The sequence below is a fragment of the Zalophus californianus genome, chromosome 12 (assembly GCF_009762305.2).
Source record: "Zalophus californianus isolate mZalCal1 chromosome 12, mZalCal1.pri.v2, whole genome shotgun sequence".
Lineage (NCBI taxonomy): Eukaryota > Metazoa > Chordata > Mammalia > Carnivora > Otariidae > Zalophus > Zalophus californianus.
In genome coordinates this window covers 35,163,270-35,190,724 of record NC_045606.1, presented here as the reverse complement: position 1 = coordinate 35,190,724, position 27,455 = coordinate 35,163,270, and the positions used below count along the sequence as shown (strand labels likewise).

The window sequence follows — 27,455 nt, the reverse complement described above, 5'->3', positions numbered from 1 at the left end:
AACAAAACTGGAGGTGTCACAATCCCAGATTTCAAGATCTACTACAGAGCTAGAGTAATCAAATCAGTATGGTACTGGCACAAAAACAGACACATAGATCAATGGAACACAATAGAGAGCCCAGAAATAAACCCGCAACTATATGGTCAATCAATCTTTAATAAAGAAAGCAAGAATATACAATGGAAAAAGGACAGTCTCTTCAACAAATGGTGCTGGGAAAACTGGACAGCCACATGCAGAAGAATGAAACTGGACTTTTTTTTTTTAAAGATTTTATTTATTTGACTTTGACAGAGAAAGACACAGCGAGAGAGGGAACACAAGCAGGGGGAGAGGCAGAGGGAGAAGCAGGCTCCCGGCCAAGCAGGGAGCCCGATGCAGGGCTCGATCCCAGGACCCTGGGATCATGACCGGAGCCAAAGGCAGACGCTCAACGACTGAGCCACCCAGGCGCCCCTGGACCACTTTCTTATACCATACACAAAAATAAACTCAAAATGGCTTAAATACCTAAATGTGAGACCTGAAACTATAAAACTCCTAAAAGGAAACATAGGCAGTAAACTCTTGAACATTGGCCTTAGCAACACTTTTTGGATCGTTCTCCTCAGGCAAGGGAAACAAAACCAAAAATAAACATTTGTGACTACATCAAATTAAAAATCTCTTGCACAGGGAAGGAACAAAACAGAAAGGTGACCTACTGAATGGGAGAAGATATTTGCAAATGATATATCTGATAAGGAGTTAATATCACATATATGCATATACTATCTATCTGTTCATACCAATGAACACCAAAAAAATCTAATAAAAAACGCACAGAGGACCTGAATAGACATTTTTCCAAAGAAGACATACAAGATGGCCAACAGATGATCTGCTCAACATCACTAGTCATTATGGAAATGCAATGAGATAGCACTTTACACACGTCAGAAATGACTACTATCAGAGAGACAAGATATAACAAGTGTTCGGGAGGATGTGGAGAAAAGGGAAGCCTCTTGCACTGTTGATAGGAATATAAATTGGTGCAGCTGCTGTGGAAAATGGGATGGAGTTTCTCCAAAAATTAAAAAATAGAAATACCATACAATCTAGTAATTCTACTTCTGAGTATTTACTCAAAAGAATGAAAATGCTAATTGAAAAAGATATATGCACCCCTATGTTTATTGCAGCATTATTTACAATAGCCAAGATATGGAAGCAACCTAAGTGTCCACTGATAGATGAATTGATAAAGAAGATATGGTACATATATACAATGGAGTATTATTCAGCCATAAAAAGAATGAAATCTTGCCATTTGTGACAACATGGGTGGACCTAGTGGGTAAGTGCAAAGTGAAATAAGTCGGACAAAGAAAGACAAATATCATATGATCTCACTTATATGTGGAATCCAGAAAACAAAACAAATGAACAAACAAAACAGAAACAGACTCATAAAGAGAACAGACCGGTGGTTGTGAGAGGTTGGGGGGGGCGGGGGAATAGGAGACACATGTGATGGGAGTTTGAGAGGTACAAATTTCCAGTTATAAATAAGTCACAGGGAATGTAGTCAATCCTGTCATGATAACTTTGTATGATGACAGATGATACCTCACCACTTATTGTGGTGAGCATTTTGTAATGTATATAATTGTCAAATCACTATGTTGTATACCTGATATTAATACAATATTGTATGTCAACTATACTTCAATTAAAAATTTAAAAAAATGCATCGTCCTACACCCTTGAGTGTGATAAGCCTGGATTTGGGTCTGTGCCTCCTGGTGGTCAAAGGGAGGAAGGACACATGCCAATGGCGAGATTCTCAGCATCCATATAGTGCAGTGTCCAGTGTGATTTCTATGTGGGGAAGAAGAGCTTCATCCCGAGGGGGGAGAAGACTAGCTCTCTGATGCTTACATGTGGGCATTTCCTTGGCTGCCAGAGCATTGAAAGGCCTTTCTTACCTGGCGTGGATACCCTGCTCATTGCTCAGGGGAGCAGGTGGGTTCTCCCAGTTCCTGCAGAGACCACACTCGGGAAGGAGTGGGGGCTAAAAGCCAGACACAGAAAGATATTGGGAATCCTGGAGCATAGGCAATAGGGTGGGGAAGTTGTTTCCAAAAACTTCCGAATTTTTTATTTTAAAAATTTCCAAGAAAAAAAATTAAATAATTACAGGAGATCAAAGTTATTGGTCTCAAAAGAAGCTCTCATCTCTGAGGTTTTGTTGTGTATCCCAAAGCAGGTAACAGTTTAATATTATAGAGGGGCAAAGAATTAGTTATATCTTCTAGACTTTGTCTTCACTAAGATTAGGAAAAATATGGAGAAAACCATTTCAGAAAAGGAGTTGAGGGAAAATGAAAACACACACTGAAGACAGCTTTTGTTCCATAGCATTTAAGCCCCTGGAGCCCATGTTCTGCGCTCTTGAAGCCATTAGGTGGGTTTGACTTCTAATTCTCCTCTTGGAAAACTGAAAAGTGGTTTCCTGCTTTATTTTTAAGATTTTTATTTATTTATTTATTTGGCAGAGAGAAAGACAGCGAGAGGGGGAACACAAGCAGGGGGAGTGGGAGAGGGAGCCAGAATCCTGGGATCATGACCTGAGCCGAAGGCAGACGCTTAAGGACTGAGCCACCCAGGTGCCCCTGGTTTCCCGCTTTAAATCTTTTCCTCCCCCTCCAACCTCTGTCTTCTTCCCATCATCCTCTCTCTCTCTGTCTCTCTCTCTCTCATACACACACACTTACGTGCTGCAAAAGATGGAGAAATATGCAGCAATCGAGCAAGTAGACGAAGAAAATCTTAAGAGGAAGGTTGGAAGCAAGCACATTTTTCAAATACCGCGTGTACATGGAACAGATAGAGCTTTTTAAACCTATACTGGAAATAAAGACAGCTCTGGTAAATTTAACAAAGTAGAGAGTCATGCAGCTACTCACTGGGCTTGGGACACGCAGAGACGCAATCCAGGACTCTGGGGACCGCGGTCGTTCTCCTCTCCTATCCTGGATAACGTTGGCCAGCTGGAGAAGCTCAAAGCCGCTCTAGCAGTCCTCGCCCCGCGGTTAGGCTGCGTCTTCATTTTTACTCCCGGGCCCTAGCGGATGCTCTCCAGGCTCTTGCCGCGGACCAGAAGGTGAGCCAAGGCTCCGGACTTGCCTCTGGTGGAGGCGCCCTCCCAGCTGGGAAATGTCAGGCCCTTCAGCAACTGTTCACTGTTGTCGCACTCCACCTGTCTGCTGCTGGAGCCCGACTGTGCCCCTGGGGCCATCCTTGTTGCCTTCGTTGGGCTCCTCCTCTGGCTTGAGCGCCTCTCTCGCACACGGCCCCGCCCCGGCTGCGGCCAGCCCGTGGACACTCTCCCGCCTCGTGCAGCCCCAGTGCAGCCGGCTTCTGAGCCTGAGACCGGCACCTACAGGTGCAGCTCCACGCGTAGTGGAGAACTGCCCTCGAGCCCCATCCCCTCCATCCTCCTCCCTTTTCTGAGGTCTGAAGCTTTTAATTCCCACCCGAGCACTGTAGGAAGGGTCCGTACTGGGGCTGTTGGCAAAGCATCAGTGAAAATAGCATATCCTGCTTTGATAAAATTAGGATTCTGTGTGGTTGGCGCCATGGGATTAACAGCAATATGGTCTAGAGAAACCTTTTATTACGGTTTCGATATTCCTATTGAATGCATCTTTAATTCCCTCAGTACGCTGAAAGTTACTCCTGCGTTCTAAGAATTTTTACTAATAGAAGAAGCTTATCAGTCTTGGGGGGAATGTTAGGAAAATGTTTAGTTCCACTATTTGTTTCCCGTAATTAATCTTCCCGGTAGTTTGCACGCTAGCGTTATTTGCACGTTATCCGCGCTCCCACTCGCTCCTGCCAAAAACACCCGCCCCTTAAACCATCTCCTCTGGCTTCTGCGCCTCGGGAATCGGGGTTCTGATTTACTGTGCATTTTGTTTTCAGACGGTTCTTCAAGGTCTGCTGCTCGGAGCCGTATCAGTGTAAGTCTTGGATACACATTTCCTTTTCCGTGCGTGCTTCTCCTTGTATGTGTATGTGAACAGTAATCACAGTCTGCTTTCAGTTTCTATAACGCTGAGGAAGTGTTATGGGCAACAGCTGCAACCGCTGTGGTGACGTTAGCCCTCACTCTGTTTGCTCTTCAAACAAAAGTATGTATCCCCGGAACCGACTCCCGTCGTGAGAGTGGGTGGATGTATGTTCCTTTGCCGCTGCTGACCCACTCTTTCCCCTCCTCCCTCCCGCTCACTGCTGTCCTGCGTGGCCTCCCCGCCTTCTGGAGTCTGACTTTGCTAGTAACCACGTTAAAAAGGCAAAAAAAAAAAAAAAGGACCAGGTGAAATTAATTTTAATCATATATTTTATTTAACCGGATATATGCAAGGGATTACCATTTCCGTAATCGTTAGATCAAACATATTGAGCTATTTTACATCCTTTTTTGAACTAAAATTCAAATCCAGTGTGTGTTTTCAACTTCCAGCCCACTTCACTTGAGCCACCCTTCAGATGCCCACCAGCTGCAAGTATTGAATGCTCCGCTGCAAACTTTTTTTTTTTTTTTTTAAGATTTTATTTGAGAGACAGTGAGAGAGGGAACACGAGCAGGGGGAGTGGGAGAGGGAGAAGCAGGCTCCCGGCTGAGTGGGGAGCCCGATGCGGGGCTCGATCCGAGGACCCTGGGATCATGAACTGAGCTGAAGGCAGACCCTTAACCACTGAGCCACCCAGGCGCCCCCAAACATTTTTTTAACAGCCATCAGAATCACCTGGAGGGCTTGGAAAACAGGTTCCTTGGGCTCCACCCTGGGGTGGCGGCTTCAGAAAACCTGGGGCGTGGGCCCAGTAATTTGCATTGCACGGGCGATGCTGATGGTGCGGAACCACCCTTGGAGACCTAATACTTCAGATTACTCTCTTGGTGTGCACAGGGTAGGGAGTGAGGGGGGAAATAGAAGAAGTAGGAAAACGCTCTGACAAAATATCGGAGATTCAAGGGTCTTCTTTTGCTGCATAATCTTACTCAGGTCAGAAGATGATGTTCCCCTTACTTTAAAAGAATCCTCATCTTTTGGGGGCACCTGGGTGGCTCAGTCAGACCTTAGGCTCAGGTCATGGTCCCAGGGTCCTGGGATCAAGTCCAGCATCTGGCTCCCTGCTCAGCGGGGAGCCTGCTTCTCCCTCTGCCTCTGCCTCTCCCCATGCCTGTACTCTTTCTCTTTCTCTCTGACAAATGAAAAAAAAACAAGAATCCTCATCTTTCCCAGGCTGATTTGGTCCCTTCCCTGATTTATTAAAAAGGCAAAACCAAAAAGCATATTAATAAATTTCAAAATTACAAAAGAATCATTAGCAATAATTTTTGAAAGCATAGTGTATCTTTATTAAAATATATGCAAACAAACACGGAAAAGGTGCCCGGTTAACATTGGTCTATTTCATTCCATTACTGTATTCTATGCACAACACTTTTAAAGATACGAATAATTATGATCATACTATACATACAAATTTACATCCTATTCAGTGTACCTTTATTAGGGGAAACTTCATATAAATACAAAATAGAATAGTATAACGAACCCTCATGTATCCTTGGCTCCTGTGATTTCCTCCATACTCCGACCCACTCCTCCCTCCTGAAGCAAGTTCCAGTCAACAGCACACTTTTTAATGTAGCATTTTTCCGTGGTGGGGCAAATGGATTTCCATGGTTCTCAGAAATGTCCTGGGTAAATTATTAACAAACGGGTCAGTGTCTATCTATGGGTATAAAATGCATCTCTAAACATCCTGAAATTCCTTATAGATGATAACTGAGTTATTTTTGTGTTGTTTCCTCAGTGGGATTTCACCATGCTCAATGGAATGCTGTTTGTTTTACTCTTCGTACTTATTATCTATGGAAGTCTCTTACTCTTCATACGATCATATGTAAGTGGGATCTCGTTTGGGAACCTCAGAGAATTGTTAGAAAGGTAGGGTGACGTGCCGGTTGTGTTGGCCTGGATCCTCTGAGAAGCAGACCCGAAATGGGTGAAGCATGCGAGGACTGAAACAGGAGAAATGTCTCCGGGAGGAAAGGGGCCGGGAAGCCGCTGGTGGCTGGAAGACCTGTCTGACCCCAGCAGCGTATCTGACACGCCAAGTGAAGGAGGGGGAAGGTGGGTGGTGGGAGCCTTCTAGAGAGGAAGTCAAGGCAGGTTCATCAAGGCCTTCAGGGGGCCCTTGAGTTAAAGTTGACTGCGCTCTTGTGTCTCCCAGGAAGGGCTCTGCTGCTCCCCAGTGACTGAGAAGAGGCAGCCAGGCCCCTCCCCGGAGCTGAAGGTCCGTGAGGCCTGTCCTTGTGGCTGCCCAGTGTGGTGTGGCTGGGGCGCCAAGGACGCAAGGTGTGGGGCATGAAGACTGAGCTCCTTCTCTAGACCACAGATGCCTTTCCCTCAGAGGGTGTAGGGGGTGAACCTCCCCACGGGGCGGGTCAGACTCCATCTCCTATCCTTAGGTGCTGCTTGTTTGAAGTGATAGGAGTGGAGACATGGGCTTTTTCAGACTTTCCCCGACAACAGCCTAGAGGAGGCTCCTTGTTTTCCAATTCCAGCTTGGCTCGCTTGCTTTCCTTCCTTTCTTCCTTTTATATCTTCATTGACTTCTTACTAGACATGAGCCTGTGGTTTTCACATAGGCATTACATTGAATTCTCATGACCTTCCTGAAAAGTACATAGGTCATCTACTGTATAGGTAAGAAAACAGGCCCAGAGAAATTAAATAATTCCTCCAAGTCCACACAGGGAGTACTTGGTAGGGGTGGTCAAAGCCCATCTGTGTGACACCAGTGCCATGCCCTTTCCGGCACAGCGCACTGTCTGTGGGTGGAGGCTGCAGGGCGTGTGGGGAGGTAGAGGCATCGCGTCTGGGCCTGTGGCCTGGCTGTCATTGGCCCCTGTGTGGAGACAGGCAGCCGGGTCCGCTGAGGACTGGCCTGCGGCCTGTGACCTTTGGACTAAAGCCCTAAGGCCAGCTTGGCCCAGCTGCTGAATCAAAGAGTTTCTTTGATAACAAGTGGACTTATTCAGCGATCTTCAAGACGTATAACCAGCAGTTCTGCCTGAATTGGTTTAGCATTATGAATGACCGTAGAGACTTACAGCTAGGGAGATAGCATCTATATTTTATTTAATTTATTTTTATTTATGTTTAGCCTCTATCTTTTAGAGATAAAAACTCAAAGATATCACAAAGATGTGCCTTAAAAGGCCACACAGCTCTCCAATTATTATCATGGATGGTAGCCCAGATATTGGTAGTAATAATCCAAATATTTATTAGGTTGGTTCTGTAGGTCTTTACAATACCATCTAGGTGCACTTAAGGAACTGTGTTTCCTACCAGATAGATGCACCCCAATTCCCACTGTAAACTTCCTTTCACAAATATCTACAATATATAATCTTACACACGTGTTTAAACGGAAGACTTTGATAGAACCTTGTTGTTAAGTATACATGCTTGTTTGACTTGGGCAATTTTGAATTCTTCAGACTTCAGTAATCAGGTGTTTTCTTACTATTAGCTCAGTCCAGAAACACTGCCCCTCCCACACTGTGTCACTGACTCCTGATTTATGTCCTTCACCAAGAATCTTCCCCGGTTAGCAGAATGCTCTCTTTATCTAGGATGAGCTTTCTTGTCCTGAAAAGTGAATGGCATGATTTTTCTCATATGTTAGGCACCACCTCTTTATCCTCTCCCCTATGTAAAGCCAACCCCTTTGGCATTCAGATCAGTCCTGTATTCTGATCAGGGCTGTTTTGGTTGCACGAAGCAGACTAGCTTGAGGCAAAGACCCAGGGGATGTTCATGGAACTCCTAGGTTGGAAGAAGCGACAAGATTCACAGAAATGGAAATCCCCTCCCCTTCCTCTCTTGGGCTGAGCTGACTGGCCAACTCTATTTGGCTATAGTAATAGCTCCAGCACTAGCTGATGATACAACAGCCTCAGAATTTCTGACTGGCCTGGTGCATTTGTTTGATACCAGTCACCTATAAGGTTTCTGGTCAGTCAAGAGAGTCACTGCTGTTGGAGTGGATGTCTTCCATCTCTTGTCAATCAGCTCTAGCTAGGGTGCCAGAGGGTCACTATTTTTCCAGAGCAACCTGTTCCAAGAGCTGAGTGTAGGGGCAGGTGCTGGAGAAAGGCTATGTGATGGTGCAAAAAGTGAAACATATCCAGTATGTTCTACTTGCCCTACCATGCATGAGATGTTTAACACTTATTTGATAAAACTGATTTGGCAAGCGTGGTTTTCATTTGTTGGCTGAATGGAATGGAGTGGATGCTGTGGACCACGATGTTCAAAAAGATGAATTTCCCCACAGATTTGTCTTTCTGTAATATTGGGTCCTTATCTGGCAGCAGTGACCCAGGTGAGACCTTTCATTATTCTGAATCTTGTTCTTAACATAAAATTGTTTCTTCTCTTTGCAGTGGTTGCATCTGTTGTATGCTGGCCTTGGAACTATAATCTTCTCACTTGTAAGTCCATGTCTCCCTCACTTTGACAAAGTGCATATGGTATCTGCATCAACAGTGCCCCTAAGCCTGTGCTAGCCCCAGAGTCTAGTAGAGTCAGGAATCTACTCAAAAACCCTCTGGGAGACTTCTCCCTCCTACGTCTCCCCCTCCTCCTTTCCCTCCTATGCTGCTTCTTTTTCTTTATAAAGATAATTTTTAGAGCACTTTTAGGTTCACAGCACAATGGAGAGGAAGGTAGGTACAGACGATCCCCCCCCGTGCCCCCACACATGCATGGCCTCCCCCCCGATCAACATCCCCCACGAGAGTGATACATTTGTTACACGATGAACCTACACGGACACATCACAATCACCTAGAGTTTATATCAGACTTCACTCCTGGTGTGGCACACTCTCTGGGTTTAGATAAATATATACTGACATATTCCATCATTATGACATCACACAGAGTATTTTTTACTGCTCTAAAAATCCTTTGTGTTCCACCTTTTGATCCCCACCCCCCTAACTCCAACCCCTGGCAACCACTGATCTTTTTCCTGTTTCCAAATTTTGCCTTTTCTGGAATGTCGTATAGCGGAAGTCATCTAGTCTGTAGACTTTTCAGAACGGCTTCTTTCACTTAGTGATGTGCCCTTAAGGTCCGTGTGTCTCTTCGTGGCCAGACGGTTCATTTCTTCTTAGTGCTGAATAACATTCCATTTTCTACAATGCCGCCATTCATGGCTCCGTCCACCTACTGAAGGGCATCTTATTTGCTCCCACGTTTTGGCAATTTTGAATAAAGCTGCTATAAACATCCGTGTGCAGGTTTTTGTAAGTTTTCAACTCCTTTGGGTAGATACCAAGGAACATGATTGCTGGATTGGATGGTAAAAGTATGTTTCGTTTTATAAGAAACTTCCAAACTGTCTTCTAAAGTAATTTCACCATTTGCATTCCTGCCGGCAATGACTGAGAATTTGTTGCTCTACATCTTCACCAGCATTTGATGTTGTAAGTGTTCCAGAATCAGCCATCAGTGGTATCTGATTGTTTTTAATTTGCATTTCCTTTATGACATATGATGCAGAGTATCTACTAGTGGTGTTTATTTGCCACCTGTATATCTTCTGTGGTGAGGGGTCTCTTAAGTTCTTTGGCCCATTTTAAAATCAGATTGTTTGCTTATTGTTGAGTTTTAAGAGGGATTTTTTTTTTGTATATTTTGCATAATAGTCCTGTATCAGATGTGTCTTTTTTTTTTAAAGATTTTATTTGAGAGAGAGAATGAGAGAGAGAGAGAGAGCATGAGATGGGGGAGGGTCAGAGGGAGAAGCAGACTCCCCGCTGAGCAGGGAGCCCGATGTGGGACTCCATCCCGGGACTCCTGGATCATGACCTGAGCTGAAGGCAGTTGCTTAACCAACTGAGCCACCCAGGCGCCCCAGATGTGTCTTTTACAAATATTTTCTTCCTTCTATGTCTTGTTCTCTCATTCTCATGACCTTGTCTTTCACAGAGCAGGAGTTTTGAATTTTAATGATCTCCAGCTTATGCATTATTTCTTTCATGGGTTGTACATTTGGGGTCATATCTAAAAAGTCATCACCACACCCAAGTCATCTAGGTTTTCTCCTATGTCATCTTCTAGGAGTTTTATAGTTTTGTGTTCTACATTTAAGCCAGAGATCCATTTTGAGTTAATTCTTTGAAGGTGTAAGTTCTTTGTCTAGATTTGGGTTTTTTGCACATGGATGTCCAGTTGTTTGAACACCACTGGTTGAAGAGAATGTCTGTTCCATTGTCTCGCCCTTGCTCCTTTGTCAAAGATCAGTTGATTATATTTATGTGCATCTAGTTCTGAGCTCTTCAGTCTGTTCCAATGATCTATTTGTCTCTTCTTTCACCAATACCACCCTGTCTTACTTACTGTAGCTTCATAATAAGTCTTGAAGTCAGGTAGCATCAGTCCTCCAACTTTGTTCTTCTCCTTCAGTATTGTGATGGCCATTCACACACACTTATTTAAAAAAAAATGTAGTCATACTATATAGAATGTTCTGTCTTGCTGGTCCGATGGTAGTGGGTTCTCAGAACTTGTTAACACTAAAGTTGGTATACGACACCCCCCACAGCTAAATTTGACTGGCCCTAAAAAAAAAAAAAAAAAAAAAAAAAGACTATTCTGTCTTTGCTTTTTCACTTAAAAATAATGGTCTCCACATTTTAGCAGACATGGATTGAGTTCATTCTTTTTTAAAGGCTGCATGATATTCCATTTTATGCTTTTATCATGTCACATATTTTAGGTTTTCTCTTTATTTATGTTTGGCATTTCCAAACATACCCGGAAGTAGAGAGAATGGAGTAATAAACTCCACACATTATCCCCCAGCTTAAAAATATCCCACATTTTGCTTCAGTGTGTTCCTTTTTGTTAGAATTATGTCCCATTTTCAAATGTCAGAAAAATTTAGACCAGGAGGCTAATGTTACATATGTACATTTCAGTTTTCTCACTCCTTCCGCTGATACGTAGAGAACTGACTTGTGCTCATTTTCCTTTACTCTTTTGCTCTCATCCTTTGCATATTGATGCCTGCTTTTATATCTCTTGTGTCCTGTTTTCAGTCATAGTTTGTTTCCATGCAAAAGTACATTGTTGTTTCTCTTTCTGGAGGCAGAACAAATACTTTTGTAGACTCAGACAGGTCTGCCCAACACTAAACAAATAATGGAAGAGGGAAATTGAAATTTTTTTCAGGGAGGTGGGGAGGGGATGGTTAACCATGAGAGCTGTAGGGGTGAGGCAGGGTGTTATCCCCAAATGCTCCTGGGGGTCTGAATCCCAGCTCATCTTACTCTCTCACTTCTGTCTGCTTTCAAAAACATTTCACCTGGGAGGTGCACTCCTAACCACCAAGACGTGTCTGTGAAATGATTAGAAGTTATTACCCTCGTATAAGAAGAAATAAGATAAAGTCAGGAGTTCTTGGAGGAGAGGAAGAGAGAAAGCGCTTCTCCATAGAAGTCAGGACGCCAGGTGATAAATGAAGGCTGGAAGCTCAGCTGCTGGGCAGCCCGTTTTCTAGGGTGACTAACTGTTCTGGTTCGCCCAGCACTGAGGGGTTTTCCAAGGACACACTGGAATGATTGGTCACCCTAGCTTATCCCCCGTCCCCCGAAGTTGCTGGAATCAGTCAGAGGGAGAGGGGAGCAGTGAGGAGAAGGGACTCAGTATCAAGGTGAGGCACTTGCTTTGGCATCCTGCCCAGCCTTGGGTTGGACTTCCTTCTCTGCCATTCGCCACAGTGTGACTTTCTCTTCTTGGAGGCTTAATCTCCCCTGCCTCCACCAGGTGGGTCACATTTTACATGAGATAATGTCTGTAATGAGCTGGCATGAAGCTACCCAGGAGTGCCCACTTCCTTTCCTCCTGCTCTGCTCTCCCTTCCTCCTTATCTCTCCCAGTCTGAGTGGCAACCGGGGCCCATGGAGAGCTGATACCAGAATCACTTGGGATGGGTCTTACTGAAGTGGATATTGTTGTAAACAAATTATTTTAAAGCATCCTTAAAATCCCTAGAATTCTCTATAGTGCCAGCGTTGATCTGTCTGGTGGGGCTCTGTGGCTCTGCCCCACAGCACTAGACTCAGTCTAGAGTCTGGATACAAAGAAGTGAGGGGCCCCTTGTTTCCTTTTCCTCCTCTAATGTGTACTGCTGCCCGGGGCTGCTCACCTGGCAACAAGCACAAGGGCAAGAGGGCTCCCTGACTTTTTCCTTGATGTTTTAGGAACTCCTAATTTTGTCTACTGTAGCTGAGCTAAAACGTTTATTTTGGGAAATATTTAACCATATACAAACCCCATCTTCCCCTCCTTCTATTTTGGAAATATCGACAGCATTGTAAAACCATCCCAATGTCAAGGTTTGAAAAACACTATCATCCAAAGTCCCAGGAATTCAGAATTATTGCTGTGTGTGAATCTAAATGTCAGGGACCGTCTTTATCTTCGTTCTTTGTTCAGCAAGAACGTGTGGGGAAATCACAAATACAGGGAATTTTGTAGTTGATCTCTGTGTCCAGTTGTTCCACCTGGTCCACCTCATTGGCTAAAGGCCCAAAGGTTTCCACATTTGGAAAGCAAAAGGAGGCTTATGGACTTGGTGCCACTGTCATCAGGAGGATGGAGCACTTGCTGTAATAGATAGAAGACGCACTTGGGGACAGAGTGAATGGTTGAGGCTGTAAAAAGAACATATATAGCCACAAATTGACTTTCTGCAATATATTTGCTGATGCTAAAATATTTTTTCCAGGTAATTTAGGATACCTACTTGATAGAAATGTACAATTTAGGTAGCCAATTCTTCTTTCTTTTCTTTAAGTACTTGGTGATGGATGTACAGCTCATGGTGGGAGGGCGCCACCATCACTCTGATCTGGACCCTGAAGAGTACGTTTTTGCTGCCCTGAACATCTACTTGGATATCATCAACCTCTTCCTTTTTATTTTGCAACTGATTGGACTGGGACGGTTGTCATAGGGCCAAGACTGGTTCATGTTGAAAAGAGGGAAGGAGGGATGGCTGTGACATGTTGCCTGGCTCAGACGTGGGGGTTACCTCACTTCATTAGCCTTTTAATACAAAAAAATATTTAAAAATACTTTTTTTTTTTTGTCAAACGAAACCAAGCATTCAGTAGATGATAGCTGTAGCTATGATATTTTTAGTTCCATTGTCACATTGCAAAACTTTCTGGGGGACACTTCTGATTTTCATAAATTCAAAAGATGAGTATCATTTTTACACACTAATAAACATTGGCAAGATGTCCATAACACTGTTGAAGTGTTCCAGGCAGTCTTTAAAGCTGTAAACAACATCTCTGTACATGAATAAATTTGATTACAGAAACCTATATTTACCCGTTCTCTTTTCTTGGACATTCTGTGGACATTCTTGAATATTTTGGCATCTGACTTTTTTTTTTTTTAAGAGTAAGATAAACTAAAGAATTCTGCCTTTTCCCTGTATTCCAGGGTCAGACTGGAGAGAATAATAGCGTCCACCTAGTAGGGGTTACAGAGAATTAACAGAGTTAATGTACATAAAGGGCTCAGGATAGAGTGTTAGCTATATTGTCACTGTCTCACCTATATTTCTGGGCTTAACTCAGCGACCACCTCCTCTGGTTGTCTGGAACAATGAAGAAAATTATCTTAATTGTGATAAAATGCTCATAACAAAATTTACCATCTTAACTATTTTTAAGTGTATAGCTCAGTAGTGTTAAGTACATTCACGGTATTGTGCAATCAATCTCCAAAATGTTTTCATCTTGCAAAACTGAAACTCCATACCCATTGATCAACAAGAAGTCTCATAACATTTTCCATGACTTATTTATTTATACACATCTTATATAACTGGTTTGATCATGTTCCTGGAGGTCATAGATTAGACAGATCTTTATATCCCTCCCGGAGTCTCATACCTTGTTGGTGTGAGATGCCTGATGAGAAAATTCTCACTGAGATATATAAGTTCAACTTTCAAATCCATGCAAAGGAACCTATGGCTACATCCTTGCCTCACCTGTTTCTAATTCCACGTGTTGGTCCAGCCAGTCTCTGGTGCTTGCCCCAGCGGGAAGCATGTAAGTCATGTCTGCAGGGTGAGCGAAGGCACGAGGCAGGCCTTTGGTGTGCTTCAGGTGGTTCAGGGAGGGAGCTGGAGAGAAGAGGTTAATGTAGAGGGATAGTTATGCCAGATGATGGAGGACCTCAACTTTCAGGCTCAAGATTTCAGACCATCTTGTAGGCATAAGATTTTGATTGCAGTATCATGGTGAAGGCACTGCTGTAGGAGAATTAGTCTGGTCATTGTGGGTGGGTTAGGGTAGAGAAGGGAGGTGTTAGAGAGGAAGGCTGTATCAGAGCTAATGCAATCACATACAGTGAAGGCACTCTAAGAACAGACCTGGGATGATAAATGGGGTAGAATGAGTCAATCATATGTGATCGTGATAATGGACAAAAAAGGCTGATGGAAGTGGATGTCTGATTGGATGACTCCTCAGGGTAGGGGAGAAATAGGGTGTCCCATATTTACTGTGGGTAATTGTCACTTACTAAAATAAAGCCATCTTAAGAAAGAGGGAAATGGCTTGGGGAGTTGTGATATGGTAAAAGGTTTAGATATTTTGAATACGTAGAGACAGGAAATGTGAATCTGGCAGTTTCAAGAGCTGAAGCTTGGGGCTAGAGGTAACTGGGGACCATCACAGGCGAGAAGTGAGGCAGGGAGAATGGATGAAACAGTCAGGAATGACATATGTAGGGGAGTCCAAAGACCAAATTCCAGAAATACCAGTAATTAGTAGATGGAAGGAAAAAAAAGAATATGGGTCATGAAAACAACAGTGAGAGGGTAACATTACGGAGGCTGGCAGAGCCTTTCAGGAAAGCACTGGTGAGATGTGGCTAAAATTCACTTAGGGCTGTGATGTCTCAGAACGTTAAGAACACACAACACTGTTTCATTAAATCTACACCCAAAAGTCGAGCAAGTCACAATAAAAGCAAGAACAAGCCCAGTGGATTTGACAATGACTGGATCACTGATTTGGAGGGACAGAGAGGACCGAGTCCAGACTTCACGGAGGCAGGAATGGTTATCGTGGCAGGGGAGGCCAGACCCCAAGAGAGAAGTCTGGTTGCTTCACCTCTGGAAGGAGAGAAACGGCAGAGGCAGGCAAAGGGGGGACATTTTTTACTTTTTGGTTTTCCACTCTCCAGGACAGGGGACATTTGGGGCATGTTTGAAGGCGGAAGGAATTGAAGGTACGAGAAATGGAGAAAAATCCTAGTGAGTAGGGACAGGAAGAGCCCCAGGGCCCTTTTTTCCAAAACTGGAGAGAGGGATTGGAACATGTACCTGTGGCAACCTCTTTTGAAATGGGGGGGAGATGTGAAGCAGAGGAAGTAGGGTCTGCAGAGGCCATGCTGCAGAGATCAGGACTCAGAGAACAGCAGAGGAGGAGGTTTGATCTGGCTGCCAAGGGTTGTGCATGCGGGAGTCAGCCTGAGAGGACTGGGAAAACTTCCTCATTTATCGAAAGTATTCGAGAAAAGAAGGCTGTGAATAAGGCAGATGAACTTTTCCAAATAGACACAATCAAGAGCAAAGAGTTCTAGTTTGGGAAACTTTCCAATAACAGTGGATTATAATTCTGTGATGACTGCAGATCATAATAGCATAATTCTTTCATCATCAATCTGAAATGGATCAGTTAGCCAGCAGTTTAGATTTAGGCGAGTGTTGTCTGTACAATTTTTTTTTAAGATTTTATTTATTTATTTGCCAGAGACACAGCGAGAGAGGGAACACAAGCAGGGGGGTGGGAGAGGGAGAAGCAGGGAGCCCGACGCGGGGCTCGATCCCAGGACCCTGGGATCATGACCTGAGCCGAAGGCAGACGCTGAACTACTGAGCTACCCAGGCGCCTCAGTGTACAGTCTGTTTTTGATGCTATGGCATTGCAAATTAGACAAATAGAATAAAATAAAATAGAATCTGATTGAAAAATCAAGGCTGTGGGAATAAAAACTTACTGTGAAAGGAAGTTTGATTCCTTCCATTGAAGAGGTTAGTCTTGGTCCTCCAGAGGTCCAAAGTTAATCATAAATTAGGCTAACATGTAATTGAAGTGAACCTGACTGGGCAAAATAATTTGCAAATACCACCTGTTTTCTGCTGGGGCCAGACATTTGTCTTGCAGCTTTTCTAGGATTCCTTGCCATCCTAACCACTGCTTTAGAAAGTTTCTGCCATTTCCTTGTCTCCTAAAGGAAAACCAGGTGCCAGTAGGGACAAATTTTGAGTGAGTTGAAACTTCAACGTGCAATTCTGAAATTCTTAGTGCGGGTGTATGTTTCTCAAATTGCTGCAAGCCAAGCCCCAGACACCTAGAAGACCCTTGCCCATTCTCCCATCTTTTTCCTAAATTGTAGCCAATTGGGAGACCCTGGAGGTAACAGTGGACTTTAATTTCAGTTAGAATCTCCAGGGGTTTGCTGAGCCAAATTCCTTTACCTTCTTTCCAGTGATTCTGATTCAAAAAGCTACCACTTGTACAAAGGGAGGTAGGTTACTGACATGAGATTAACCTGTTACTGCCACAGAAGTTAAGAGATGCCCAATGTGGGGAGAGCTTCACTGGAGAAAGAAAACAGACTGAGCCTAGATCAGAAACTATACAGTAAACCAACAACAAGCACGGAAAAACTTTGAACTGGATCTTGAGCAAAATGAAGATTAAAGGCCATACCATATAAAGGAATCTTATGGAGATGGGGTTGGGGGGAAAGCAAGCCTGCTTTGGAGAAGGGTCTTACAGGGAAAATATTATCAAGGTATTAAATGCCCTGGCACCGTCTCCTAATACAAACATTATACATATATATGGACAGTTCATTTATACCAGAGTTCAGCAAACTAAGGCCCCTGAACCAAATCTAGTTTGTTTTTATATTAGAACACACCACAGCCATTCATTTACTTATTGTCTATGAATGGTTTTGTGCTCCAACAGCAGAATGGAATAGTAGCCACAGAGACTGTGTGGCCTGCAAAGTCTAAAATATTTACCAGCTGGATTTTTACAGAAAAGGTTTGCTAACCCATCATTTACATGATTAAAATGTTAAGATCCTAATAGATGAATTGACAAGCACAGCGTGTTTGAAGTAATGTTATTGAAGTATAAAAGCTATCATAAATTGCTTTGGGAAGGTATGTTTTTGTTAACTACCAGATACGCATAGTTGAATTTTTGAGATTTCTGCTATGTATAATATATACATGCAGGGAATGCTTCTATATATTCTCTCTTACAAATATAGCACCTGGCAAGTGTAGGAAATTTTTGGTTTCAAGTTCTACAGAATTGACTCTATAGAAATCACTGTAATACTTTATAATAATACAGTAATTATGTAAATTCTATCTCAAGCAATCTATTTGCTCCCAGGGAAGCCTTTTGAGTCTGAACGCCTTCAGTATCTGGCATGCCAACGAGAAGGGGCTATTTCCAGCATGAATGAATTGTGCAGGGGGGAATTAGATGGTCTCTTCTGGTCTCTCTAGAATGATTTACCATAAAGCTTCATTTCTAGATTTAACTGAATTTACAGATCTCAAGTAAGATATTTGAATTTTAAGTACAAGCACTACAGTCACATACACCTAACTTTTTGGTAACCTGTTATTTCAGATTAGCCCCTACCTCCATAGTAGAGTTTCTTATTGGGTTTATAATCTCTGATTACTTACCGGCAAAGTCCTGAAGATGAGCGTAACTTCTGAAATATGAGCAAGTAGAAGAGAAAGGGACTTTAAAATCTGGGAGGACCCTCTAAAGCTCCTGGGTCTGGATACATTAACAAACATTGCCATGTGTGTACCTGACAAAGGCTTTGATACCAGAGTCCTGGTGAATTAATTCCATAAAAGAAGAAAATTCAGCTGGGAAGCTTGAGGTTTTGCATACTCTCCTGGCATCGAGAAAACCTTCCTGTATATAACAGGGACATGCTGGCTGATTTCATTCTTAAGTTTCTGCTGTCCCAGCACCACATCAGGCATTTCCATTGTCTTGGCAATGTTCTCAACCACACACAGCCTATTGAGAGTCTACTGTATCTGCCGTTACATAGCAGTGACTTGATTAAAAGAAATTCTAATACATCCATGGCAATCTTTTTACTTCTGCATTTAGTAAGGACTCTAAGCCACACCTCTTGGCATCAGTCTATCTGATGAGATTAATTTATTACCAATATTAGAAATTTGTCTTTTGAGGGGCATCTGGATGGCTCAGTCGGTTAAGCAAGCGTCTGCCTTTGGCTCAGGTCATGATCCCAGGGTCCTGGGATCAAGCTCCGCATTGGGTTCTCTGCTCTGCCGGAGGCCTGCTTCTCCCTCTCCCACTCCCCCTGCTTGTGTTCCCACTCTTGTTGTGTCTCTTTATTTATTTGACAGAGAGAGAGAGCACAAGCAGAGGGAACAGTAAAGGGAGAAGCAGGGTCCCTGCTGAGCAGGGAGCCCATTGCGGGGCTTGATCCCAGGACCCTGGGACCATGACCTGAGCCGAAAGCAGAAGCTCAATGACTGAGCCACCCAGGTGCCCCAAGAAATTTGTCTTTTGAGAAGGGTCCCCCGTTTGAAAATCTGTCAGGAGTGGCCTCAAATCCAGTGATATGCAGCACCTTTGTACATCAACTTTGGATGTCCACAACAGGGTAGTGGAAGCTTACAGGAAAAGAAACAGGAGAATCCATAGAATTCAGGTTATACTTTCTATAATGCCCACAAATATGGGGCAATCTGTAATTTACTTTTTACTTCTGTTCTTATATTATCCCAAACGGGTATTCCCTCCTCTAGCTCTAGACGAGTTTCGATGAGCACACATATCTATCTAATACAAAAGGGCCTTGGTGAAACTACTCATGTTAAAGGCTATTATATCACAGTTAGCCTTGTTCTTTTTAAAATCAGTATGCCCCCTGGCACTCAGAGGCTCAAAAGAACATCAATGGCCAAAATGTCCATGGCATATACTTGACACTACCGTCAAGAACAAATGTTGGCAGTTTCAGTATATTTACTTAATCAAAGTCTTTGAAACAAAGCCACTGCTGAAGATCTCATCGATGGTTCCCAAGTTGCAGCTCATAATGCACTAAGATAACCTTTTATCTGATTTTTGCTCTAAAGATGCAGTCAGCAAACCATAGCTCGCATGCCAAATTTGGCCTGCTATCTTTCTTTTTAACTTTTTATTTTGAAATAATTACAGATTCACAGGAAATTACAAAGAAAATGTAGAGAGGTCCTGTGTACTCTTTACCCAGTTTCCCCCAATGGTTCTTACATAAGGTACAGTATCAGAACCAGGAAACTGACATTAGTACAATATGTATGCGTAGTTCTATGTGATTTTACCACACGTGTAGATTCATGTAGGACAGCGTAACCAAGACAGACCATTCCATCACCATAAAGATGTCCCTTGTGCAACCCCTTTATAGCCACACACCACTCCCTGCTCCCCACCATCCCTAACCCCTGATAATCACTCATTGTTTGCATCTCTCTTGTCATTTCAAAAAATGTTACATGTATGGAATCATACGGTAGGTGACATTTTGAAACTGGCTTTCTTCACTCAGCACAATGCCTTTGAGATCCATTCCAGTTGTTGACCGTCGTGTCAGTTGTTCATTCCCTTTCACTGCTGAGTAGCATTCCACTGCATGGGGAGACCACAGTTAGCCATTCCTCTAACTAGAGGACATTCTGGTGGATTCGTGGTTTCTACAAATAAAAGCTGCTATGAATAACTGTGTTATTCAGATTTTTCTGTGGACATGTTTTTCACTTTCCTTCCAGGAGTGCAAGTGCTGGGACCTATGGTAAGTGGATGCTTGGTTCTTAAAGAAACTACCCAACTATTTTCCAGGGTGGCTGTGCCATCATGTTCCCACCAGTGGTACCCGGGTGATCCAGTTTCTCTGCATGCTTACCAGCATTTGATGTTGATACTGTTTATTTTAGCCAGTTGTATAGGCACGGACTGTGTCTTACTGTGATTTTAATTTGTATTTCCTGGTGGATAGTGGGGTTGAACTTTTCACGTGCTCATTTGGTAGCCACGTATCTTTTTCGGCAAAATGTTTCTTCATGTCTTTTGTCCATTTTATGCTGGATTGTCTTTTTACTGCTGAGTTTTGAGAGTTCTTTATATATTCTAGATACGTGGTCTGCAAATCTTCTCAGTCTGCAGCTTTTCACCTTCACAAGGATCTCTTGCAAAGTGCTAAATTTTGATGAAGTCCAGTTTATCAATGTTTTCTTTTATGGATCAACTTTTGGTATCAAGTGGGAGAATTTTTTGCTTAATCTGGATCATGAAGATTTTCTACTATTTTTTTCCTGAAAGTTTTATATTTACATTTAAATTTGTGATCCATTTTTAATTTTATGTGAAGTGTGAGGTTTAGGTAGACGTTCATAATTTCGTCCATTTCAAAACCAATTATTCCAGCACCATTTATTGAAAAAACTATCCTTCCTCTATTTATTGTTTTGGTACCTTTGTCAAAGTCAGTTGATGGTATCTGTATGGGGTTGTTTTTGATTCTCCATCTTCTATAGATCTATGTGTCTATCCTTCCCCCAGTATCACAGTCTTGACTACTGAAGTCTTGAAATTGAGAATGATTCCTTCCACTTAATTTTTCCTTTTCAAAGTAGTTTTTAGCTTTTTAGCTATTTTAGTTTCTTTGCCTTTCCATAGAAATTTTAGAATTGTGTTATCTATAGTTTTTAAGGAAATTTTGCTGGGACTTGGTAGAAATTGCTGACAAGCAATTGAAACAAGTACAGGCATTCTATGAACTGAGACCCCCACTAAGCCAGTGACTTTGCTTCAGGCAGTGAAGTTGGGCTCAAAATATCTCCTGAAGGGGTAGCTACTAATTTTTTTTTAAAAGATTTTATTTATTTATTTGAGAGAGAGAGAATGAGAGATAGAGAGCACGAGAGGGAAGAGGGTCAGAGGGAAGCAGACTCCCTGCCGAGCAGGGAGCCCGATGTGGGACTCGATCCCGGGACTCCAGGATCATGACCCGAGCCGAAGGCAGTCGCCCAACCGACTGAGCCACCCAGGCGCCTGCTACTAATTTTTTTCATGTAAAATTGAGATACTTATGCTATAGTCAGGTTAGTCGCGCTCTCAAATATACCTCTTCTAACATTGTTTCTATTTGACTTGCAAGGCCTGATGGGCCCAGGTTAATTAGATTCTAAGTACAGTTGACTCACTCCAAATTGGAGATGTCATACCAGTGAGTCACAAGGCCTCCATGGGTCAGGCATTCAGTTTCAAACAAAAGCCTAGGAGCTGGTTAACAGTGGAATTTCCCCAAAATGGGTGTACTTGGTGGCTGCATCAGACAGGTGGCAATGTTGTGCTGGGAAATGGCCCTAAGTACTTAAACCAAAGGAATGCATTCCCTTTCTCCTCCAGGGTTCTTTATTGTTTCCGGCGGACCACTGGAGAGGGGAGGACAAGGAGGCTAATTGGGGAGTGATTTATGTGTCCCTGTCACTTCTCTACATATGGCAGTCCCTGAAAGGGAGAAACCCCATGAAAATTATGAGATGGGTACTTCTGGGCACATAACACATCAGTTCCAATAGACATTCGGTTTTGGAAGTTGTGACATTATATTGAATCACCCAAAGGGCCTCATTCACAAGGGAAGCCTGCCTTCTCTGCTGCGGAGCTCATCCAAATGCCTTTCCCAACAGAAGTATAGAATGTGTGAGTCAGGAGCTACAGCAGGTGGCATATAGGTGCCAGATCCTGCTACCCCCAACCAAGAGGGTTGGAAACCTGAGGAGGTGTGGGAGGCTAGCCTGTGGAGAGAGAACTTAACTGTTGGCTTTTTTCTCCTTTAGCCCCTTGCTCCAGAGTCAGTGCCCCAACTACCTCTCCTGTGGCAGTGGTGATGCCCGTCAGCATCCAGAAAGAACCAGGGCCCAGGGGCTTCTTTCTTCTCTACACCCACCCAGCAGTCTTTGGCACCACCGTCACTCCAGTACTGAGCACCTTGTCATCATTGCCAGCTGCGAGGGCCACCTGTCCTGCATGCACTTTTGCATGGGAACAGTGCCACGATTGCTTGCAGCCCAACCAAATCAACTTCTAAAGTTTTTGGTCCACCCAAAGCTCTCAATCAAAAAGCAAGGTTCTTACCACTGATACTATTTATTTTATGTTTGGGGACTCCTTGATTCAGGAACTATATCTGCCTTTCGGATAGTCACAGGAATTGCTGATCCCTTGTCATGAAAATATTCCTTCCTCTGCCTGCCTGCAGAAGTCACCAACCATCAAGGCACCATTTGGGCAGTTTGTTTCAATCTTAGCTTTTCTGGCTAAGCCTTTAAATATTAGCTGAACTTCTGTTCAGTAGTAAGTAGGACAGTGGGAACCCATACTCTCCCCCAACCCCTCATCTATCATTTGGAGGAGAGAGTTCACTACCAGATAGATTCCAGGGAGTCTCGTATTCCCAAATCTGACCCATGGTTCCTCTTCCAGAAAAATCATTTCTCTGTCAGCATTCCATCCTCATTGCCAAAGCTGTCAGGTCTGGGATTTGATTTTTACCCTATCAGTAAGAACCAGTAAGTAAGCTGGCCTGTCACGGTATCATGGATGCTGACAGAAGACACAAGACTCTTGGGTCAGAGGCCAAGGATTTTATTTAGCATTCATGACACAGCCTGCAGAATGAACATCGGCATGTTTGTGGCAGTTCCCCTTGTCCCTAGTTCCACAGGGGCAATGCAATGGGCCCGGATGGATGCCAAGCATGCAGCTGAGGAACACTGAGGGTGAGGAGTCCACTGCTTTTACAGCATACCTGCTCCCTGTCCTCAAGGTTACTAATTGCATAAATCCTGAGAATACCAGGTAAAACTGTCTTCAGGCTTTGCAGTCTTGGACACCCAGCAAAGTGTGTGAGCGCAGAAGAGGGTGCAAGAGAACTGGACTGTCTTGTCGACAATTAGCCTTTCCTATATTGTGTTCTGTTTGTCCTTTCATGTATGTATCTCTCACTCTGTAAACTGATGCCTTGTGCAGGCGAGGCCCTTGTGCAATAGCTGGCTACAAAATGATATACGGCCCAATCTAGAATATCTTCAAACTATAGTTTCAAAGACTGAGAAGGATAAGTCCTTCAAAATTCGCCCACCACTCACATTTTGTCAGCCATCTGTCAGTCCTAAGTGGAACAGAGAACTAAAGAAAACTTTTCTGGCCCACCTTTCTTTAAGAACTAAGTTCTTTAGGAACTGTTGTTCCTAAAATAAGGATGGCCACTCAATAATCTAGAAAGAGCCACTTCTATTTTTCTAGAAAGAATTATACGATTGTGGTGAGAGGATGACGGCTGACAAGGCAGTAACATACTGTTGCTAAGGAGAAGACCCAGTGATTATCCCGATGGCCCAATGCTGAGATAATACCACTCAGCCCCAGTGCAGAGCACATGACAATTTTTTTTCCTATGGAGTTTTTATTTCAGCCTTAAAAAAACTCCCCAAATTTGTTACTTAGATTCCAAGATTTTACTCTTCAGAGACACACTAACTATAACTTTTAAGATTACAAGCAAACTTCGGTAAGTCTCAAGTTTTAATTCATGACAGGTAAACAACATTTGAGGACTAAAAGAACAAAAATGAGATCAGTGGCTGCAGTAAACATTTGAAGAATAATTCAGCAGATGGACATTAGTGGTTAAGCTTTAGATCCACACAATGAAAAGCATAAATACAATGACATGACTAAGTGGTTCTCACCCGCAGACTCCACGAAACCGGAACTTCAGATGCAAAGGCTGTTTCGGTAACTGAGAAGGGACAGAATAATAAAATGATGGTGTTTCTATTCATATGGCATACAAATTTTTCCTGTCCTAAGCAATTTTACAAAATACCTTAAAATTCTTTTTCTGTGTGTTTCTATTGGAGATTTCAAGGAAAAATCGTAACACTTTTCTCCTGAAAGCTACGGTGATGCAAATAAAAGGAGCAGTGAAGTCACAATGTTTTAACACATTGTCATGCAGTGTTTTGGAGTTATCTTGGGGGTATAAAATAGGAAGTGGGCTAGTGTAAAAAAATATTAGGCACTAATCAATTACATGTCAGAACCAAATTAATCCCATATTGGAGGGAATTTAATTTGAAGAAAATCAGCTTCCTGACTTGGTTAAAACAAAGTCTATATGTAATGAGACAAAAGTGAAGTAGTTTAAGTAATAAATGTTTAATCAAAGAATTTTACATATTATTAACAGCATTCATTTGGCCAGACATCTACACGTTTGTAGAATCCTACTGTATATAAAGTGGGAATGTATCAAGTATAGACTATGAAAGTGCAAATAACAAGTCAAGGTTAGAGTAATTTTTTTTTTTACATTATAAAATTAACTTGTTTACAAAATAGGCTTTGCCAAACTTTATTTCTGAATAATTGTAAAGTCAATGACTGTGTTGTTTTTAAAATATGTACCAAGGAAATACAAATTGAATAATGATCATTTTTCATGCTCAGGAGATAACAGCACAGAAACAAAGGGGACTGCACAAGGTGCAAAGAGCGGAACCCATCACATACACTGTCTTCACACGGACCACTCTTCCTCACACCTTACTGCAGCTTTGCAAGATGCCTCAATGTGATACAAAGACTCTTTCTATTGAAAAATTACAGCTTGGTCTAGAAACTGATTGGTGTCGCTATTTTTAATCCAAAATAAATTTGTAAAAAAATCCTTTAATGGACTTTTCAGTTTAATATACAGTAATACACTGTAGACAAAGTTAATATTTTCCCCAACTAATTTAATGGGGATTGATATCGACGTTCCTGATAATTGCGGAAATAAAAGCTATGTGGATCTTTGATACCCATGGCATAGGAGCAATTCACACACAGTTTATTCCAAGGGAACCTGGGGAATATTAAGTACTCTAATATAATGTCCTAGCCATACGAATTCGAAGGACAAGAATTTCAAAAGCAGGTTCTGGAGAAGAAAAAAATTAATCAAAAACCATAATCACAACTCACATGGATATCAATACTAATATAACCTTGTACCTAGCCCAGGACTTGCCTGTACACACTCAGTACTGAAATTTTGGTATCAGTAGATTTCTGGTAAGAATCTGGCAAAACATTAAACGGAGTGTTGCATATCTATTTTGTTTGTGTTATGCTAGTTTTGATAATATGTAAGTAAACAGCCATTCCAACAGTTTACTCTAGTTTTAATTACACACTGTACCATTGTATCTTAATTACAACTATGACCAGTATTTTCTTCACAGTAAGACACTGATAACTAGGAAGTTGATTTTTTTCAACACTAAACAGTAATCACACAGCAAATGAGTATTGTGCAATAGAACAAACACATGTCAGCATTTGCTATTTAGGCAAACAAACTGAACATTTAGTTGTTATATTTACTGTAAAGGCAAGGCCATGGGTGGTTTTATGGAGGTCTTTGCAATTCATAGCATAGTTACTTCAGAAGAGACACTGAAATTTGAATTACTCACTTATTTAACTGGCAACTATCCATTTAGTTAGGCAAAGGCACGGTAACATGTTGCGCAGGATGTTTTATTGAATTTTTTAATAATTGTGGGATTTACTATAACTCATGAAAACTCACTTTTTTTTCTATTTTATAAAACACTTACCATTAAAAGTAATTGCACCCATTAGTAATTAGAATGCACTGTAAAAGTGTGAAAACAAAGAACTATGATTGCACTTCCAATAAAGTGTCTCTTAAAATACAACCGCTGTTGCTAATCAACTGTATTTTAATATTAAAATAAACTGTTTTTAACAGCAGCATTAGGTTTAGTTAACTTAAGCTACAGGCTACATTTATTTAAATGCAGTCTCCATGGCAACAAAAGCCCATTCAATTCTGGAATATCACTGCTACCAAGTGGCACCTTTAACTCCCGAGAAGGCCGAGACTCCTCTGGAGCCCTTCAGGACACTGCACGCCTACCGCCTTGTTAGTCAGCGCATGAGTCAGTTTGGCACAAGTGGACTGTAATAGACATGACAAGAAATCTTTGCTTGATGTGAATACGAAAACTACACTGTGGTAGATGCAGCACTAGGGAGAAGCCTTGGATACCTCAATTCACACTGCTCAGACAGAAAGGAAGGAAGAAAGTGATGGAAGAGCACAAACAGACTGAGGAACGAAATGTTATTAGATCTGTTCAAAGTAACTTCTAAAATGAAGAAAACTTTTTTCTTTAAAAGAGGAAAAACCACCCAAGGATTAGGGAGTAAGCCTTTAATTTAAACGTTCAATTTAAGTACTGTCAACCTTAGGCTAAACAGAGGACTGCATTTTCTCAGAATGTGGAATCTGGCCTACTCATTCCATTTGTGTTTCTCTTACTCTTCTTTTTTGTCAGCACAAAGGGGAAAAGCTATCCCTTTAAATACAAAAGAAATTCCCTGTAAGGTTAAAATCAGAAATGAAGCTACCATTCAAGGGAACTCCTTCGTATTCAACCCTAGCATCAGTGGTTTAAAATTGAGTTGGAATTGAGTGGATCAAGTCTCTATAAAGCATACTCCACTAGAATACCATCTGTACCTGTGATTCATTTGGAGCCCAAGGTCTTCAGTTCACACTAAATGGACTTGTTCAAGCCAGTCACTTGAGGTTTGAGGTGTTGGACTTGAAACATCTGAACCATCCCCCTTGTTGGCTACCTCATTACCACTATTACCAGCCGGAGATGCTGCCTCCCCAGCCAGATTATTTTCTTCCCGAGGATTTTCTTCTTCTATTTGGGTTCCTCTACCTTCACTGACCACAGCATCTTCAAACACTGAATCTTCTTCTGGTGGCACCAGACCCACATCCCTCACACCTTCTGACTCATCTTTGACACAGGGGAGCTGGGAATCTGCACTGATTTCTGTAGCTGCTGGAGGAATCAGGGCAATACTCTGAGGGTTCATGTCATGAAACCAAGCCATGATATTGCCAAGAAGATTGTCATTGATGTTGGCATCCTGGCCAGATGAGTCGGGGTCACTGGATGGATAGAATTCACTTCTTGCCTCACTGAGAGGCTGTGAACTCAGACCGTCCGTTGAAAATGGGTCACTTTCTCCTCCTAATCTCATGAGGCTGTCACCAAGTTCCAACAGCTCAGAGCTGCTCATCGCAGCCCGAGGGCTATCTGTATTCCTGGGAC

At 42.5% G+C, this 27,455-nt stretch overlaps 2 protein-coding genes across 6 annotated transcripts in view; one reads left to right on the top strand and one right to left on the bottom strand.

The window, feature by feature from the left end:
* LOC113911016 (protein lifeguard 2-like) overlaps nucleotides 1-23,993 on the top strand; it is a 35,425-nt gene extending 11,432 nt beyond the window's left edge. For 2 of the 5 annotated variants that reach the window (XM_027573161.2, XM_027573166.2), the window contains exons 7-11: nucleotides 3,973-4,010; nucleotides 4,094-4,181; nucleotides 5,875-5,964; nucleotides 8,519-8,566; nucleotides 12,942-13,467. In XM_027573161.2, the coding sequence (XP_027428962.2) occupies nucleotides 3,973-4,010; nucleotides 4,094-4,181; nucleotides 5,875-5,964; nucleotides 8,519-8,566; nucleotides 12,942-13,100 (423 nt within the window). In that variant the 3' untranslated portion in view covers nucleotides 13,101-13,467. Of the gene's footprint in view, nucleotides 1-3,972; nucleotides 4,011-4,093; nucleotides 4,182-5,874; nucleotides 5,965-6,294; nucleotides 6,420-8,518; nucleotides 8,567-12,941; nucleotides 13,468-22,085 lie in introns of those variants that run through there. The other 3 variants (XM_027573164.2, XM_027573163.2, XM_027573165.2) reach the window with 3 other exon arrangements.
* Nucleotides 23,994-24,449: 456 nt separating this feature from the next.
* Nucleotides 24,450-27,455, bottom strand: part of ANKIB1 (ankyrin repeat and IBR domain containing 1) — a 143,487-nt gene continuing 140,481 nt past the window's right edge. Inside the window, 1 exon segment of the mRNA XM_027573148.2 lies at nucleotides 24,450-27,455. Coding sequence (XP_027428949.2) covers nucleotides 26,878-27,455 — 578 coding nt within the window. The 3' untranslated portion in view covers nucleotides 24,450-26,877.